This window comes from Canis lupus, chromosome 1 (genome assembly GCF_011100685.1).
Source record: "Canis lupus familiaris isolate Mischka breed German Shepherd chromosome 1, alternate assembly UU_Cfam_GSD_1.0, whole genome shotgun sequence".
NCBI lineage: Eukaryota > Metazoa > Chordata > Mammalia > Carnivora > Canidae > Canis > Canis lupus.
The window spans coordinates 65,207,034-65,226,118 of NC_049222.1; the positions used below are offsets into that span (position 1 = coordinate 65,207,034).

The 19,085-nt window shown below is 43.2% G+C and overlaps 1 protein-coding gene and 1 long non-coding RNA gene across 3 annotated transcripts; one reads left to right on the forward strand and one right to left on the reverse strand.

Moving 5' to 3' along the window:
• Positions 1–238: 238 nt before the first annotated feature.
• Positions 239–10,179, forward strand: HEY2 (hes related family bHLH transcription factor with YRPW motif 2). The gene is made up of 5 exons (XM_038526723.1): positions 239–402; positions 2,796–2,874; positions 3,009–3,092; positions 5,401–5,482; positions 9,563–10,179. The coding sequence occupies exons 1-5, from the start codon at positions 320–322 to the stop codon at positions 10,177–10,179; spliced, it is 945 nt and encodes a 314-aa protein (XP_038382651.1). The 5' UTR covers positions 239–319.
• Positions 2,880–9,758, reverse strand: LOC119870788. Of its 2 annotated transcripts, none has more exons than XR_005353879.1 (2): positions 9,643–9,758; positions 2,880–5,783 (listed from the first exon to the last, which is right to left on the reverse strand). It is a non-coding gene; the product is annotated as an uncharacterized LOC119870788 (long non-coding RNA). The 2 variants fall into 2 exon arrangements; XR_005353880.1 differs by lacking the exon at positions 9,643–9,758 and adding an exon at positions 6,741–8,410.
• Positions 10,180–19,085: the final 8,906 nt, after the last annotated feature.

Consider the following 19,085-nt stretch of genomic DNA (forward strand, 5'->3'; position numbering starts at 1 on the left):
CCCACGCCTCGGCAGGAGGCCCTCCGCGGGCATTGGCCAGCGCGGCCCCGCCCCCTCCGGCCGCAGCCAATCGCGGGCCACGCCGGCCCCGGGGAGGCGGGACCCGGCGGGGTGGGCGGGGCGGGAGGGCGCGGGGGGCCCCGCCCGCGCGGGGGGGGGCGTGGCCGGCGCCGGTTCTTGCGGCCGAGCGCGGCGGCGGCGTGGGAAAGAGCCGCGAGGAGCCGACCGCGCCGCCGCGGGAGCCGCGCCTGCCCGGGCCCGGAGCGGGCGGGAGGGAGGAGGCGGCGGCCGCAGGGAGGGCGCTGCGCCCTGCGCCGCGATGAAGCGCCCGTGCGAGGAGACGACCTCCGAGAGCGACATGGACGAGACCATCGACGTGGGGAGCGAGAACAACTACTCGGGGTGAGCGCGGGCGCCCGAGGCTCCTCCGCGCCGCGGCCGAGCGCCGCCGGGGAAGCGGGAGCGCCGGGCGCCCGGGGGGCGAGCGTGCGCCGGGGTGGGGCGGGGGCCGGGGCTCCGGCCGGGGGTGGGGCGCGGGGGCCGGGGCCGCGGCCGGAGCGCGGCGCGGGAGTGGGGGGGGGGGTCCCCGCTGTCAGCGCTGCGGCGCCCCCGCCCCCGGCTGTGCGGGCGCTCCCGGGGCCCGCCGCGCGGAGACCCGGTGCACCGAGTGTTGGGATTTTTTTTCTTTTTTTTCCCGATTTTCCGGGAGACTAAAAAGAGGAGTCTGCTTTGGGAGAAATGAAAAGCAATTTGCAATTTTAAGACTTAAGGATTTTTGCGGTTTTAAGACGTTGAGGATGTTTGCGATTTTAAGACATGAGGATGTTTGCGATTTTAAGACTTGAGGATCTTTCCGATTTTAAGGCGTAAGGATTTTTGCAATTTTAAGACTTGAGGATGTTTGCGATTTTAAGACTTGAGGATCCGATTTTAAGACGTAAGGATGTTTGCGATTTTAAGACTTGAGGACGTTTGCAATTTTAAGACTTGAGGATCTTTGCAATTTTAAGACTCGAGGATTTTTGCAATTTTAAGACTTGAGGATTTTTGCAGTTTTAAGACTTGAGGATTTTTGCAATTTTAGCACTTGAGGATTTTTGCAATTTTAAGACGTAAGGATTTTTGCGACTTTAAGACGTAAGGATTTTTGCGATTTTAGGACGTTAAGGATTTTTGCGATTTTAGGACGTTAAGGATTTTTGCGATTTCAAGACATAAGGATTTTTGCAATTTTAAGACTGGAGGATTTTTGCAATTCCAAGACGTAAGGATTTTTGCAGTGTTAAGACTTACGGACTTTGCAGTGCTCAGACTTTTCCTGGTTGACTTTGCGTGAGCGGGCTGACGGGCGGGTGAGTGACAGACGCTGGCCGGGGCCGCTCGGGGCGTGGATCACCTCTCAGGGCTGCTGGTCCTCCAGTCTGCAAAAGATCGGGGTCGGGACCGCAGAAGCCAGACCTCCACTTTCCAGCGACGGAGGGAGATTACCGAGGCATTTTAATGCCAAGGCGGGTCAAACGATAATTGCCTCTAATTGGCATCCCCGCAAGCTGCTTAATTATTTATCTGCAGCTGCCACTCAAAGAGCAAAATTCTTGCTACCTGCGGAAGACTGGTTTTCTCTCCGCGTCGCTGTTCTGAGCACAGACGGACCAAAGTGTGAAAGCAGCAGCAGCAGCAGCAGCAGCAGCAAAGACATTTATTTACGTGAAACGTTGTTTGCAGTTATCTTTTCATTATTAAAGTGTGCGTCATCCTAAAAAATAAGATCTGCACCACAGAAGTCGTGTGAAAGGCGAAACCAGGTTGGGATGGTGTGGGACTGAGGGGGACACTTAATTCAGAAATCAGATCCAGAAGTGAGAAGGTGAGGTAATAAGAACCTGGTGTGTGCAACAGTGCTAAAATGAAAGAGAACAAATAACAGGAACCCGGAGAATTTGAGAACATAAAGAAGCATAGAAACCGTGAATTATGAAGAGAAACATGTACAAACTGGAAAGGATGCTGGAAAGGAGCTGTAGGTGACAAAGTGATCTGATTGAACTTTCGATACAAAGTATCTTTTCACTAGTGAACTCAAGATGGACCGCAGCGCCTGGAGGTTTAGGCTTAGGCTGAAGCCTAGGGGATACCTCCAGTTTCCTTCTCAAAGTAAAACGTTTGCCTCGCAGTTGATCCGATTTTAATTTCCCTGGATTTACCTTGGGACCTTCTTTTGGAAGATTAGCTCGCAAAACATGATATTTGTCATATTTTTTTTTTCCTTCCGTGAGCTCTAAGTTTTGAAATAGTTAACGTTTGACTTCTGTTTATTTTGAAGATTGCATCTGGGGACAACGGTTTGACATGTGATGACTGTCTGTCTGTTTGATAGCGGTGCTAAACGTGGCCTTTATTTCAAAACAGCTTTGCTTTGTCTAGTGTGTCTGACGGGAGGGCGGAGGAGGGATGCTATTGGAGAGTAGTTGATTTTTAAGAAACATTTAGGAGCGGAACCGAGAAGTCCTAAGACCTGACTTCTCTCTCTGACTGCTTGTAAGTTTTTCATTGCAAGACTTAAAAGTTTAGGGATGTTTTTGCCAGTGGATTTGGTGTCCGGGTGACTGGTTAAAAAAAGGGGAAGGGGCGTGATTCTTACCTGAAAACAAAGTATGTTAAAAGTAAGAATTAAGAGTGAAACAACACAGACCTGAACTGTGCAATCACTCAATATTTAATGGGTGCCATGAAGTACCCAGAAGAAGCCATTGTTATGTTAATGCAGCACCTGACATACTGTTCCTATTTCATAGGCAAAGTACTAGCTCTGTGATTAGATCAAATTCCCCAACAACAACATCTCAGATTATGGCAAGAAAGAAAAGGAGAGGGGTATGTGATTTTTTTTTCCCTTTTATTTCATGTAGTCCAGCCTAATGTGTAACAGTTGTATTCTAACATTAGGAGTAATTTTATCATTTGTGTCTTCATAAACTTTTGTTGTTGTTTTGCTTCCTTTGGGATAGATAATAGAGAAAAGGCGGCGAGATCGGATAAATAACAGTTTATCTGAGTTGAGACGACTGGTGCCAACTGCTTTTGAAAAACAAGTAAGCTACCCTCACCCCTAACCACCCCACCAAAAGGCTCAAAAAATCTGATTCTCTCATCTGGGAATGTGGGTTCTTGTTAAAGCTCATTAAAATAATGGTGTATGTGCCCTGATCTGGCACAGAGCAGCTATTTCAATAAAATGCTTTGTTGTGGCAAAACTATTAAAAACATAATCCATCATGAAGTTGAAAAACATTTCCATTCTTCAGCTTATTTTTCCCTTAAGGGTAACAGTGTTCATGCTTTCTCTGTTCTTTCTATGAAGACCAGTAGTGGTTTTGTTTAAAACTGAGCTGTACGTCGTACTGTTTTAAAAAATATATCCTGTGAAATTTCATTTTTGTGTCAAACGGTTAAAAAAAACTGCTTTTGATTTTAAACATAACCAAAGTCCAGGAAGTAACATCTCTAGCTCTATTTCCTAAATGATAATACTAATACGAGGTTTTTGTTTTAGTTTTGTTTTGTTTTACAAAATCACTTGGTTTCATTTTTAATTCCTGGATTAATAGAATGCTCTTCCATTCGGGAATACCATTTTCTTTTGGAAGTTTGGTAAAAATAAAACTAGCCATAAATTTCCTTTTTCAGAATTCAAGGTATTCCTTTGCCAAAAAAAAAAAAAAAGAAAAAGAAAAAGATTTTGCACACTTAGAAGAGGAAGAAGCCAAGTGTTTAAATCTTCCTCTGTCGTTTTGGAAAAGTTTTGTATCTCTTGCCACAATGGCACAGATTTCTAAGAGCATCTTTCAAAGACTATGGCATCATATGCCATTGAAAATACTTTCAATTTAATTCAAATAGGGTAGTTGTTTGTTTATTTCATTTCATTGTTTACTTCATGAACCACAAACATACAGCAAGCCCTACAAAGCCCTTGGAAATTATCCAGAAACTGCAATTTTGTGATTAGGCACTTTCACTGAAACTACTATACATCTTCATGGAAATATTGAAAATTGACAGAAGTACAAGATGTACTATGCTCTCGATTATACATTTTTGAGAGAAAAAAGACACCTATATGCTACAGCTGACTTTAGTAAGCTAAATGTAACGCGGAATTTGTAGTTTTGATTAGTAGCATTTTTAATGACAATAGGCTGAAAATGAAAATATCAGAACAAATCAGTGTTTTCACTTTGAGGACTGGGATGCATGCAATTTTGAAGAACAGTCAGTTTGGTGATTTTTTCCCCCCCTTAGTTTGTTAGTTTTTTTTTTTTTTTTTTTTTTTCTTAAATGTCGACTTAAAACAAACCTTAAAAGCAAACCTCAGTTGTTTGGCAGTTAGTTACCATAAACACTGGCTTTCCCATTTGCCAAGCTTGGCTACCAACCCTAGTGAGCTGGCCCTGTCACAGTATGATTAGAAGAGTGTTCTTTCTAGCAGCTTAAATAACTCTGGCACTCTCACCATGTACAGGGTGCTGATAATTTTCACAAAACAAGTAGAGCATAGGAACCTGAAAAAAACTTCAGTTTCCTTTTCAAAAAGACATATTGATTTAATTATTTGGCTTTTCCAAGAAATTAGAAGCCACCCACAGTCCTCTGAGGCAGTTCAAGGTGGCACATTTGTATTTTAGCTGGTTTCCAGAGATTGCCTTATTTTAAAAAGTAGGACATATAGATCTATTTCCAAGACATTAAGAACTATTTTAAAGAGTTCAAATATCTTTAAGCACTTCTGATGCTTACTAGATAGGTAGTAAATTATGCTTTCTTGTTTATGATCTTGGAATTTACAGTGACACCTGCTGGTAATTTTTGGGAAAAAAAAAAAACCCTTAAAAGACTTCCCTTTTTTATTTTTGTGTCTGCTTACCAGTGGTGTGCCTTAAAGACTTATTAGAACTTTTTATTTTTGAAAAAATCTAATTTACAAAGGTCCTGTTTCCTTGTCCTTCAGAGTCAGAGTCAACTGATCTAGACTGCAACATTATATAAGACTATTGGTAGTCCCTTAATGAAATACAGGATAGAGATTGGATGTAAGGTTTGAGATTTTTGCAAATGTCAAGAATCGTTTCAGCATAGTGATCTTAGGAATATAATTATTCTTATGATTAAAAATTTATTTTTAGGCCTTTTCATCTTTAAAAGATAAATTGGCAAATATCTGTCATTGGGCGTGACATAGTAATTATCGTTTACACGTAAAGTTTGCAAAGAACTCGATGTTTCTGTGAAAAACAATTAAACTTCGAATTTTCTCGTGAGAAGAAAAACTGAGAATCCAGCGTAAAATGTTCCAAATCAGTTTCCATAGAACTTCTAAGACTTTATTATTTATTTATGCAGGGATCTGCAAAGTTAGAGAAAGCTGAAATACTGCAAATGACGGTAGATCATTTGAAGATGCTTCAGGCAACTGGGGGTAAAGGTAAGTAGGTGACTTCATTTTTACCCCCTTTCACCTTTCTCTTTTCATACCCCCCCCCCCCAAGAGTAAAGGAAAGTCATAGTTGAACAGTTCTTTAACAAGCTGAGATAGGAGGTCCCAGATTAAAGCTGTGGAAATCAATGCTAATGGCAGGATTGAACTCGTGGGAAAGAACTTCTGGAACAAAAGAAGCACTTGACCCTGGGCTTGTGTTTGCTTTTATAATACTGTGGGAGTAAAGCTTCATTCACAGCAGCCTGGTCACAGATTTGTTTGGGACCTCAGAAGCACATGCTGGAATCTGTACAGAAAGACAAAACAAACACACAAACATCCAAACATAAACAGGAGGTTAAAGGCAATCTTTTTCTCTTCTTCTTTCCCTTCCCCCGAAACACCCCTCCCCTCCTTAAATCAAGACTAGGACTCAACATAATTCAGCTATTCCAGAGGAATTGACTTCAGAATTATTTTCATATTTTGGTCGGTCTCGAGTTGATACCAGACAGAGCAGTTGAAGTGTGGGTAGTGAATCTCTGTAACTGCAAACTATTAATGGAGCGGAGTCATTCCTGCAGAGGGCAAACAGGAACGGGTACCCCGGGCCCGGTGGCCTGGAGAGATGTCTTCTGTACTAGAGAGTGATTTAGGAAAGAATCATCCAGAAGTCAAAGATGGACCCTCCTGTCATGTTAAAAATAGTCTTGAGATCCTGAAAGCTGTAATATTCATTCAGATTCAGATGTGATCCGTCTTCTCACACATTACTCAGACTTGAGTACCTTTCCACCTGTCAAGCAGGCCTTTGTGTTCACCTTAACCAAGAGTGTTTTGTTATTTAAGGTATTTGACAGCTGGGTAGACAGAGTGTACCACCACCACCAGGGGCTGAGTGCTGCCCTCCACCATGGCAGCTTCTCCGCTCAGGATTAGCCTTTCATGACGTCCTATCACAGCATGCCCTACATTGGAGCAGGGGCAAAACTTTGGAGGGAAATAGCCATTTACCAACTGCTGTGGAAGTCCTTCAGGATTTAAGTCCAGCATGGCCATATAGCCGAGGACCTGTGGAACACAGCCCTGGCCTTCCTTCACAGTCTTTTTAACTGTATGAGGAGGGGGATGTAGTCGCTGTAAAGAGAAGCCCTCATGGTTTGACTTAACCTCAATTGCACCTTCTCTAGAAACCATCCTGAATGGGTATGGAATTGTATTTCTAAGCATTAAGATCCTCAGCATAGGATGCTAAAACTCTTACATCACAGAGAAGAGAACTGGATGAAATCGTAGAAACCAGTGATCCATCCAGCTCAGTGGCCACTGCCTCACCTCTAACCCAAGACAGAAGTGTTCTGCTGCACTGTGAGGTCTGCACTGCATTCATTCTGAGCTCTAAAGCCCCTCCAGCCCCGTGATTCTGTCCCTGCACCTGCCACCTCAGGAGTGTAGGAGACTGACTGAGTCAGTAATGGTGCAGAAACAGCAGTTCGATTGCTCTGCCTCTCTCGGTGATGTCCACCACAAGGCTAAGAATTCTTATCAGGGCTTCAAATATTTGGCATGAGCTATACTTCTAAAGCGTAATATTGTTCTTACTCCTTATTATAAAAACTAAGTTCCATTCTTGGTTGCTATTCTTGGCTACCTGAACGGTCCTAAAATTCATCCCAGAATAGTTTGTGAACAGACATTACCAAGCAAGTTCCATACAAGTCTCCTGGCTGCCAAGGCATTAGAGAGGTCATCCACAGGAGAAAGTGTGGGCCTTGAAGAGGAGGGGCTGGCAATGTGAGCTCACATCATCTAAGACTCACAAGTGCTGCGGGGGCCTCACGGTGTAGTGGTGGAGGGCACAGACTCTGCAGTCCGGATGCCTGGTTTCAAATCCCAGCTCTGCGTATATTAGCCCTGTGACCCAGGGTACACTCCTTACCCCCTTGTAGCCCCCGTTTCCTCATCTGTACAATGAGGACAGTGATAGTGACTGCCTCACAAGGTGGTTGTGAGTTTATTCACTGAAAGCCATACAGCAGTGATGGCACAGGGAAGTGATATGGACCGGGATGCTTTTATTATTGGCCCAAGATTATTCCCAAGAGACAGCTGCTCATGGTCATTTCCCTCTGTGTTCAGCAATAGAATAGAAATTGCACAATTTATATTCCTTAATACACAACAGAGAACTCAGCCCTATATAACTACATACAGCTGGCCGACCACAAATTTCAATCACTTTGTGCCCACTCATGAAAATTCTTGGAAGCCCCCGGGGTTCCAATTCTGTTGGTTCATTCTTTACTGTCCGTCTTGGTATTGCAATAGCTTCTAGAGAGGATTTAGAAGAGTAACTTAAATATCTAGATCCCTCTGTGTTTCTAGACTGTCTTCTGTTCATTGCATCCCTCCTTCTCATGAAAATTAGAAGCTTGAAAAGCCCAACAAAGAACCCTGAGGGTTCTCCTGTGAAACCTTTCTTTGGAGGTGCCTTTCTTCAGGGAGAGCTTTCCCTCTTAATCCCAGGGACCCTGTTGCTAACTAAGCCAAAGTCCTGGGATGATAACTAGGTTTGCTGCTGATCTTCCACGTTTCATGATATTCTCTTATATCAGCTTTGTGCTATTATTGCTGCTGTTTTAATGGTGTGTATTTTTGCCCCAACTGTCTTTTTTGGCACTTCCAGATTTCTGTTGATATTCTAGCTTTGGGAGTTTGAATATTGTGACCACTATTTCTCAAATGCTTTTGTCACAGAATAAGATGGTTTAAGTTTTAGTAGATGATAAACGAAACAGGTAATACTTTGATCAGCAGAAACATGAAAAAGATAATGTAGTAAATGCCTTAGGAAAAAATAACTTTGAATGTAAGATTTCTCATTTGTACATACACCCACATCCCAAAACTGAGTTTAATTTGGAAGTCACTAAAAAAAAAAAAAAAAAAATTGTTGCAAATGGGAAAGAATCTGAAAAGGATACATTTGTGCACATTAGAGGTCACTCATTCCAAGTGGTGCCATTTCCCCAAGTGTCTGATTAGTATTCTACTCTGAATTGGCACTGGTAATAATGGCACATCACTATTTTCTATCTAATGTATTACCCTTTGGATAAAAAGGGATTCTCGTAAATAAGACTCCGTTCCAGCCATTTTTACGATAGCAACCTTAGGTGTGGAGTTTGCATGCATATACACCGAAAAATCAATACACATTTTTTCCCCCTAGGGTGGATGCCAGGAAAATAGAAGTTAGCCAGTGTGGGAGGTGGATGTTTGAATCTCAGGAAAGCGAGGAGCTGTAGGAATCTCGTATCCGTCCAGCAGGCTGTATTGCCTGAACAGAAAAATGGGATCTTCAGAGAGCAAACCTTCCCCTACAATGTTCATTTTCATCAGATTTTTTTTTTCATGCAGAGTAAATGACAGGCGGTTTTCCCTTTGATCGAGGTCATGAGTCAAGAAGCACTGATGGATTTATTCAGAGATTCTAGCACATGTTTTTCAATTTATTTATGATGGGGGGGAGGGGCAGAGACAGGCAGAGGGAGAAGCAGGCTCCATGCAGGGAGCCCGACATGGGAGACTCGATCCCGATCCCGGGTCTCCAGGATCACGCCCTGGGCTGAAGGCGGCGCTAAACCGCTGAGCCACCCAGGGATCCCCAGATTCTAGCACATTTTTTTAAAAAAAGTCCTCCAGCTGCTGAGACGCACTGCACGTCTCTGTCAGCAAGGCCAAGAGGGAGGATGCTCGAGATGCGCCCTCTCACCCCCAGCGCAGGGCCCCTGCAGTTCCTGGGGAGCCTCCCTGTCCGGCAGCAGAGAAGGCGAGGACCGTCCCATCTCCGCCCCCGCCCCCGTTTATTTGCACGGAGCTGTGTGCACCTGGGGGCTCCGGCCGGGCCGCCGGGGAGCAGGCGGCGCTGTGCCTGGCGCGCACGCGCACTGCGGCCTGGCCGGGCGCCTCCCGCAGGCAGCGCGCACCTGCGGCCGCTCCCGCGCGGCTCGTTCCGGGATGCGGGGCGGGGCGGGACGGGGTCCTCGCGGTGACGCCCCGGCTCTCCCGCCCCCCCCCCCCCAGGCTACTTCGACGCGCACGCCCTGGCGCTGGACTTCATGAGCATCGGCTTCCGGGAGTGCCTGGGCGAGGTGGCGCGCTACCTGAGCTCCGTGGAGGGCCTGGACTCCTCCGACCCGCTGCGGGCGCGCCTCGTGTCGCACCTGAGCACCTGCGCCTCGCAGCGGGAGGCGGCGGCCGTGACGTCCTCGCTGGCGCCCCGCCCCCCGCCGCCGCCGCAGCCCTGGGCCGCCGCGCTGCCGCCGCTGCCCGCGCTGCTGCCGCCCGGCCTGCCCGCGCCCGACGGGCCCGCGCCGCTGCTCGCCGCCTTCGCGCACGCCGACTCGGCGCTGCGGCTGCCCGCGGGGGCGGGGGGGGCCGCGGCCGCCTGCGCGCCGCTGCTGTCGCTGTCGGCCACCGTGCACGCGGCCGCCGCCGCCGCCACCGCCGCGGCGCACAGCCTGCCCCTGTCCTTCGCGGGCGCCTTCCCGGGGCTGCCCCCGAGCGCCGCGGCGGCCGTGGCGGCCGCCACCATCAGCCCGCCCTTGGCCGTGGCGGCGGCGGCGGGCCCGCAGCCCGCGGGCGGGGGGGCGGGCGGCAAACCCTACCGGCCCTGGGGGACCGAGGTGGGAGCCTTCTAGGCGGCGCGGGGACGCGCGGGGACGCGAGGCCGTGGGAGGCGCAGACCCCCCCGCCCCCGCCCCCGCCCCCCGGGAGGTGGGCTGCTACCTGTTTGTCCCTTTGTTTGCTTCTCTCTCTTGTCTCGTTCAAGGCAGCTTGGGTCACTGACCTCAGCCACTTTCTGAGAACCCCGCACTGGTCGCCTGTGTAGACGTTTTTCTGGAAAATGCATGCACTGTACCATCCAGCAGGGCGTCAGAAGGTGTGAGTTGGGGAAGAAAAACAACACACACACACACAAAGAAGGCAGCTTGGGTCACTGACCTCAGCCACTTTGTGAGAACTCAGCACTGATCGCCTATGTAGAGGTTTTCCTGGAAAATGCATGGACTGTACCATCCAGAAGTGCGTCGGAAGGTGTGAATTGGGGAAGAAAAACAACACACACACAAAAACAAACAAACAAAAGAATGCAGCCTGGGTCACTGACCTCAGCCACTTTCTGAGAAGTCCACACTGGTCGCCTATGTAGACGTTTTCCTGGAAAATGCATGGACTGTACCATCCAGCAGGCATCAGAAGGTGTGAATTGGGGAAAAAAAAACAAAACACACACAAAAGCAAAAAAAAAAAAAAGGCAGCAGCCTGGGTCACTGACCTCAGCCACTTTCTGAGAAGTCCACACTGGTCTCCTATGTAGACGTTTTCCTGGAAAATGCATGGACTGTACCATCCAACAGTGCATCAGAAGGTGTGAATTGGGGAAGAAAAACAACACACACACAAAAACAAAAAAAAAGAAGGCAGCCTGGGTCACTGACCTCAGCAACTTTCTGAGAACTTGGCACTGGTCTTCTATGTTGACGTTTCCTGGAAAAATACGTGGACTGTACCATCCAGCAGCGCGTCAGAAGGTGTGAATTGGGGAAGAAAAACAAACACAAACGCAAGCAACAACACCAACAACAACAAAAAAAAACAAAAAGCCCTGACTGGATTCCCTCCACACTAGATAGAAAAGCATATGCGTGTCTCATAAGTGCCTGAGCTAGTAAAAGTCTTCTTCTGAATTAGCTGACGTTGCACAAGTAAAGAAGAGCGTAGAGGTGAGGGTAAGAAAGGAAAGCCACGGAAGGCTTGCATTAGGCTGCAGATGTTTTAATGAAGTGCCAGAAAAGAGTACTCTATTGAAACCAACAGGTTTTTATTGGCCAAAAGGATTGGTGAAAATAATTTTCAAGTTGAAAAAAAACTAGTTTTACCCTTAGTTGGCTTTTTTTGTACAGACTTGCCTGCCAAGTGGCGACATTTTGCAATGCGTTGGTATAAGCAATTATTCCATCATTGCTCGGATTAAGCACCATTGCTGCCCTGCCTGCAAGCGTCCCCACCTCCCCCCCCCCCCCCCCCGGGGCCCTATTTTTTATGGCTCAAAATATGGTGCCTCTTTATGTAAATCATACATGTAGAGAGTGCACCTGAGAGCGTTGCCTACCGTGTGCCCACCTGAAGCTATTTGATTCAGGCCAACTTGAAAATTCTCCAGTTTGTAAAAGTTTAATTTATTGTTTCATTTGGACTATTTTTACATATTTATCCTCTTCATTTTGTCCTGATAATGTGTAATATCTATTCTTGTCACCCTTTGGGAAAGGTTGCATTTCTGGAGGTGATGAGACAGGGAGAGAGCATTGGGAAGAGAAAAGCCACGATTTTTAAAAAATGCTCTTTGTCAAGCTCATGATTGCATTTGATCCCAAATCAAGGTGAATGTATACAATGGGATGTACATAAATTATTTTTGTTCATGCCTAGACTAGTGCTACATAGTGGTGTTTTTCTTTTTTATTTTGTTTAATGACAAAATAATCTCTTAATACATTGAAATTGAGCACGTGAGATTTTATGTTTGAAAGATAAAGACACAGCATGTATAATTATGCACTTCATTTCTCTGCTGTGTGGAGAAAGCAATAAACATTATGAGAATGTTAAACATTATGCAAAATTATACTTTTTTAAATATTTGTTTTAAAATTACTGTACCTAGTTTTTTTTTTGCATTACTTTGTAACCTTTTTTCTATGCAAAAGTCTACATATCACTAATTAAATGAAGTCCTTTTTGACTATTTTTATGTGGATGAGTTGCTTTGCAGAATAGAAGGTTGACATGAATTTCAAGCAAGGCCTTCCTTCACTAACAACTTAAGCCGTGGCTTTTCTTTTTCTCTTTCAGAGTCATTTAATATAATTCACAGCTTGCCTGAAAATAACATTTATCTGAGCTTGTAAATCAATTAAGCATAGGCGGGTATGACGTTATTTGGAGACAGGAAGTGATCAGTTTCCTCTGCCTTTTATTCTCAACCATGTTCTTGGAAGAAAAGTGCAAATACAAGAACTCCAAATAATAGTAAACTGAACCTAGGATAATAAGCTAGAATGTGTCATACATTTTATAACTCAAAAATGTTTGTAGAGGGTTTTTAAAACATCACATGCATACATGATTAAGCATACACATGCTTCCTGATGGTAAATCCTCTGTACCTACCTCAATGAAACTTTTTTTTTTGATGCTGTAGAAATTATGCACATATCTCTCCTTCTTCGATGAAGCCTAGAAGAGATTATTTCAGTTCCTGAAGCTATTGGGCCAAACATGAAAAAAGAATAATAAAAAAAAAAGAATGTTTTTATTCATATCAATTATGCTCACAGTTAAAGGAAAAAGTACAAGGTGTCTTACATTATTGTAGTTTTGAAAAATTAAGTATATAGTTTTTCTAATTTTTGTCTGTAAGTGGATTAAAAAAAAAAATGAGCAAAACCAGATCGCTTTGTTTCTCCTGTCTGTAAGTTCTGTGGTTATTGTATCTTCAATTAGCTCTGATGGAATTAGGTAGTAAATAAGAAAATGGATTTAGTAATATTTGAAGTTTGCTTTTTAATCATGATTTGTGGACAATGGGCATGGAAATAATTCTTATTTTAAGATCTAATAGCTGATTCTGTGCCTGTTGTAATGTCAGCATTCAAAGCATTTCCTTTCCTTTTTTGGAATGTAAACCATTTTAGAGATCAGGAATTTTTATTTTTAATTTTGATTAAATATTTTAAGATAAATCCTCTTCCTCCTTTCCTCCCTTTCTTGTCCTCTTTTTTCTTCTTCTATGTTTTTCCTTCCCAGGTACATATGGCTTGTTATTTTTCCAATTAAATGATTAAAATATTTGCAAAACAACTTGCCACGTAGTTGCTAAGGGTTGTCATAGTTCTGAAAGATAATCGTTGTCTGTAATTTTGGTCATGGGAAGTTAATTGGTTCTTGATAAATGTTTCATATCAGCTACTAACATCACATTTCACTGTGTCAAAAAAACAAAATTCAACTAAGTAAATTACAAGATCAAATTGGCTTTAGTCAACAGTTCATGAATTGGGCAGTTGGGCAGCATCCCATCTAACAAATAGAAAGGAGCTTGAAGAAGCTGTACAAAATGAAAGGCTTTTATAGGCAGAAGGGAGCTGAAAAAGGAAGTCTGTAACAAAGAGTATTGTTTCCGGCAAGGTCACCTTCCTTTGGGGAAGGGGCGGGGATCTGTCATGCAGATGACCTCACTGGTACTGATCGGTTATTTCCAGATTGACTGGTTAAAGTTCAGATATTAAGTCTTGTTTTGCTGATGAGGGGCTTGCACAAGGGACTCCATTTTTGGCCTGTTGTTTCTTTTTAACAACTGTTTCCCATCTTGGATTCAATGTTTTGTGAAAGTGGTGTTCCTACCTTTAGAGGTGGTAATTTTCTTGTTTTCTCCCAAAATAGAAAAAAATTAGTTTCTATGGTCCAAGGGGAAAAGAACTTCTAAAGTTTAATGTATTGGTGGCTTTTATTTATGCAAAAATTAGTTCCAAAATTAACTCAAGGGATTTTTGGTAGGATTAAAGGAAAAGTGACATTCTTTTGAAATTTGGTTTTCCCCAAAAGTTAAAAACTATATGCATACCTAAAGGTTAAAAACAAAACAAAACAAAACAAAAAAAAACCAATTTAGTTGATACGAACAAATTTTATGTAATACCTTATAAAGCAGTCTCCTTTTAGAGAACTGCAAAATGGGGCAGAAGGGCTGGGAGATTTTCTAGAATAAAGAACAAGGAAGAGAAAAATGGAAAAAATCTGGCAGGTTATACAATCAACCTTGTTTAGGGTGAGAAGGCTCAGAGTTGGCTTGGCATTGGGGGATTGGCTGACTGGATATACTGCATTTGTGGTCAAGTGGAACATTCACAGGGACTCAAAATTTATCTGAAGTTCCATTTACTGATGCACCACCTGGGCAGGAGTGGCTCCATCTTGGGCCTCGAAATGTATTTCTTTTCTTTTTTTTTTTTTTTTAAGATGTTACTTATTTATTCATGAGAGATGCAGAGTCACAGGCAGAGGGAGAAGCAGGCTCCATGCAGGGAGCCTGACATGGGACTCGATTCTGGGTCTCCAAGATCACACCCCAGGCTAAAGGCGGCGCTAAACCACTAAGCCACCAGGGCTGCCCCTCAAAATGTATTTCAACACCAACTAAAACATAGTTCTGTATTTCACATCAGGGAGCCAAAAGGTATTTATTGAATGACTACTGTGCACAGCAATGTGTGTACAAGTTGTTCCGAATGGCAGGTAGTAGCACGTGCAAATGTGCTTCTGTAGCCTAACAATGACAGATATAGCTGTCACTCTAGCTATTCACAAGGATCCTCAAAAGAAGGAGGTGCCATGAGAGTGAGACAAGGGGTTTCTGACAACTAGCTGGAGAGGCCTGTTGTTCTTTTCGGGATCTTTTGCTATTACAAATGTGATAATCCTATCATTTGAACAAATCTGAGGGACTTTTAAATTAAGTTGAAAATTTAAAAAGGTCAAATAGTAGCTAGAGTGATAGCACTAATGATCCACATGTACATATGTATTATAAGTCTTAAAGCCTTTTGGATTATCTTCTTTATATAATCAACTTACTCCTTTTTAATCATTACATGAATTCAGAGTAAGAGCAATCACCTTAGGTCATCATCACAAGCAATTTCCCTAAGTGTAAGACTCCATCAGTAACAAGATACACTATTGGTTTAAGGTCAGTTTTTAAGGAAAAGAACCACAACAGAACTTTACCCGTCGATCATAAGTCATCCCAATTTCCAGAATGTAAAAATGAAAGAAAAAAAATAAGGTACATCTTGGATTTGAGGCAATACCGTAGCATAATAACGTACTCCGACACAATTTTAAAAATCCATGGCTAGAGATGTACACTGATTAAAATGTGGCCGATTTAGCTTACTTTAAAAATATCTCATCAGGATAGGGCCCTAGACTACTTAATAATCTGGATTGACTTTGTAAGCCTAATGATCTAAAGATATATTTTTGAAGCTTTTCATGTTTTTATTGCCCAATAGGGCCATTCTCAGTTCTGCATTTTACTAAAGAATGGAATTTGACTTCCCCTTGTATTTCTTTTAAGATCTAAGCAATAACTGAGATTGTGAATATTTCAGCAACTAAGACAAAGCACTACAACAAATATGACATCATAAACTGTGACTATAGCTCATATTCTTTGGAAGGATAAGTCTTTGAACTCAGATGGGAGAATTTAAAAAGAAAAAAAAAGCCCCTTAACTTACATCCATGGTCTTGTAAGAGGAGCCAGAGGCATATGAGAAGAGGTTCCCTATGTACCAGGTGGTACCTTCTCCCTCAGTTTCAACTTCAGAGAAAAGGCAGGAATCGGGTCCTCTGCTATAACTGACAGAACCAGTACCACCTAAGGCACAGGTCTAATAAAGAAAACATGTTAATACTAATGGCAAGTGTTGTTCAGGTGTCTGTGCTAAGTTCTGTGCTAGGGGTTTGAAATCTGTTGTTATTATCTTTGTTTTGCATATTGGAGAATAAGAGGTTCGTTGCCAAAGGTCACACTAGCAGTTTGAGCTATGACTCAACCCAGGCCTGTCTGATTCTTCAGCCCATACCTTGAACCTCGAGGCTATGGCTTTTGAGACTGCTTTTCCAGACTCAGACTAACCAAGAATATTTCAACCTGCCTGGAATCACTTTGAATTATTGACAGGAGTAAGTCTGTCTACTGTATAAGCATGAAAACCTACACCATCTTACCCTTTTAACATAGGAAAGGATTAAAAAAAAAAAAAAAAAAGAATGACCCCACTTTATTCCATCATATAGCATAAAAGGAAATCGTTTTTGGCACTTTCCCAGTTTTGACTTCTAACTCTCAAGCAGGTCATAAGAACTTTACCTTAATCAGTGAACTTGACCCTCAATGGCTACCAAAGAATATTCGAGGTGATTGGCAAAGGCGAAGCAACATGGTGAAGAACTAAATGAGGTGTCTCAGGGGCTCTTTGGCTGGCTCAGTCGGAAGAGCATGCAGCTCTTGATCTTGGGGCTTGTGTGTTCAAGCCCCAGGTTGGGTGTAGAGATTACTTAAATCAAAAAAAAAAAAAAAAAAAAAAGATGAAGTATCTGAGTTAGTTGAGTTCGAAAAGAAAATAAAAACCCCAATCTCTCACTGTATGTAAAAGATAAGAGGTCGTGGCATGGCATGGAGGGGGACAAGGAGAATGCTGGATCATTCTGAATACTTCTACATCCCAGGTCCATCATGTCATAAAACAACACTCGTCATGTGGCCTAGAAAGACTCGCCCAGTAACCCATCAACAGTAACGATTCTTACTACCAGGAAGGGATTTTGAACTAGCCTAAATGCTTTGGCCTACAGGGAAGCATGCTTTTCCAGAGCAATTTACAGTTTATATGTGTATAGTTTTTAAAGAATCTTATAACCAGAGGCATTTTTATATGCCTCTAAGTTCTTAGTCTTCTGAGAACTGAATATTCTGTTTCCTTGACCTTAGTTATCATTCTGTTACTGTGGGAATGAAGAGATTCATGCATATGAAATGGATATGCATGTAATAGAATGCCTCCTAAGGTTTCTTGTTTTGTTTTTCTTAAGGGAGAGAAAGAGGTTGAATATCTTTGGCAAGTTAACCCTCAAGCCTCTTGCAGTAAGTGTGCACTGTGATAGTTTTGTGTTTTCGCCACAGTGATAACAAAGTCCCGTTTTCTCATGTGAAGAAACAGTATTTTGGGAAGAATGGCCTATTATTCGTAATGTCTCATGTGTACGAGTGGGGTGATAAGTTTTAAATTGCTCAGAAAACAACTGAAACTCCTAAAACAACTGAGTATTTTAACTGAGTTAACCCCTCCGTTTGTGATTATAAGCTATCAAGCTGAATATTATTTACCATACTGTGAAACCCTGCTTCCTCGATCTTTCATCACTTCTTTTTAAAACTTTTTCCCTTAATTACAGAGAACGTAAAGACTTTTTTTTTTTTTCACCCAAACAATCCGACTAGCACTTTGTGTGGCTGTTTGTGTAGACTTCCTCAATGGTTGGCCTCTTCCCTGTCCTGCTCTTCCCAGTCTGCCCCAGTACGCCTGCTTTAAATAGGCTTCCCCTGGAGTCTGGCAAGATGACAGAGATGTGCTCACGAGAGTCAGGAGGGCAAAACACAGGGCACTCAGACCATATTTTACTCTTGTCGTAACACATTTCTCTGTCACAGTCACACGCCACCTCCTAAATGAGAACTCAGACAGCCACGTGTTTGTGTCTCACAAGCAGCCACTGCTAGATTCATCTTATTGTCTTGGCATCTCTCTCTCAGAAAGATAAGCACAGCCCAGGACAAATGGCCAAGTGTCAAGCAGCGTCAAAGCCACAGATAGTCTGGTGTCCATCAGATGAGGGTACGGCCTAGCTCGGGAGGCAAGCATTGCCTTTGATGACAAACATCCTTTACTACTACAGTAAGGATGGTAAATTGGTGGGCCATTGTGCTCCCTTTCAAGGTTCAGTGAGCACCTTCACCCCAAAGATACCCGTAAGTCCATCACAACTGAATCAGTGAGCAGATGTAAGGCAAGTGTGTTGCACGGAGGGAACAGCTGTAAACGTCAAGTGCCTCCTGACCATGACCCTCATAGGAACAGGTCCCAGCAATGAACCGATGAACTATCTGACCAACGCTGACCAGTTCTCACAACAGAGAACACAATTCCTTTGATGTGACCCTCAAACCTCAAGCATGCCCAGAGCGGGAGCTACGGACAACATAACTCAATATAAATGCATTTAGTCACTTCTTTCCAAACGACAAGGTCCGGCAGGCAGCTTCCTTGCTCTGGGCATCAGAAGCTTGAGATGAAAAGAGAAAATTCACCATTGTTTGTCATCAGGATATGACACAGCAAGAAAAGTGATGGAAAAGCTATTTGTCTAATTGTTCCTTTAAAACGTATAGCTTAGGAGTTAAAATGGTCAAAAAATCCTCTGAGTGGATCCTTTACCGATACAGCAAAAACATATTAACAAGGAGATGGTTTGCTTAATAAGTGTAGCTTCATAGCCATATCCAGGAGAGTGCATGTTTAATTCATCAAATCAAGTCTATAAAGCCGTTTTGTTTGTTTTAAGATGTGGGAGCTTATTGAAATTCTTGGTACTCATTCAACAGATCACTTACAAATACCTTGAAATCCATATTTATAATTCTCTATTTTATTCAATATAGATGCCACTTTTAAAAATCTCAACTCTTCAAGAAATGTAATAAATAGTATGATGACTAGGACAAGTTCTGAAATCAGACACATCAAGACACATCCTGAGATGCTTTAACTGTGAGAGTTTACACGTATTACTGAATCTGTGTAAGCTTTAGCTTTACTTTTTAATTAGTAAAATAGGATAAAAAAAGAAGAGCTATCTCACAAGAATTTTCTGAGGATTAAGTAAGATACTGTTCATAAGATCTGGTATGTAGTAT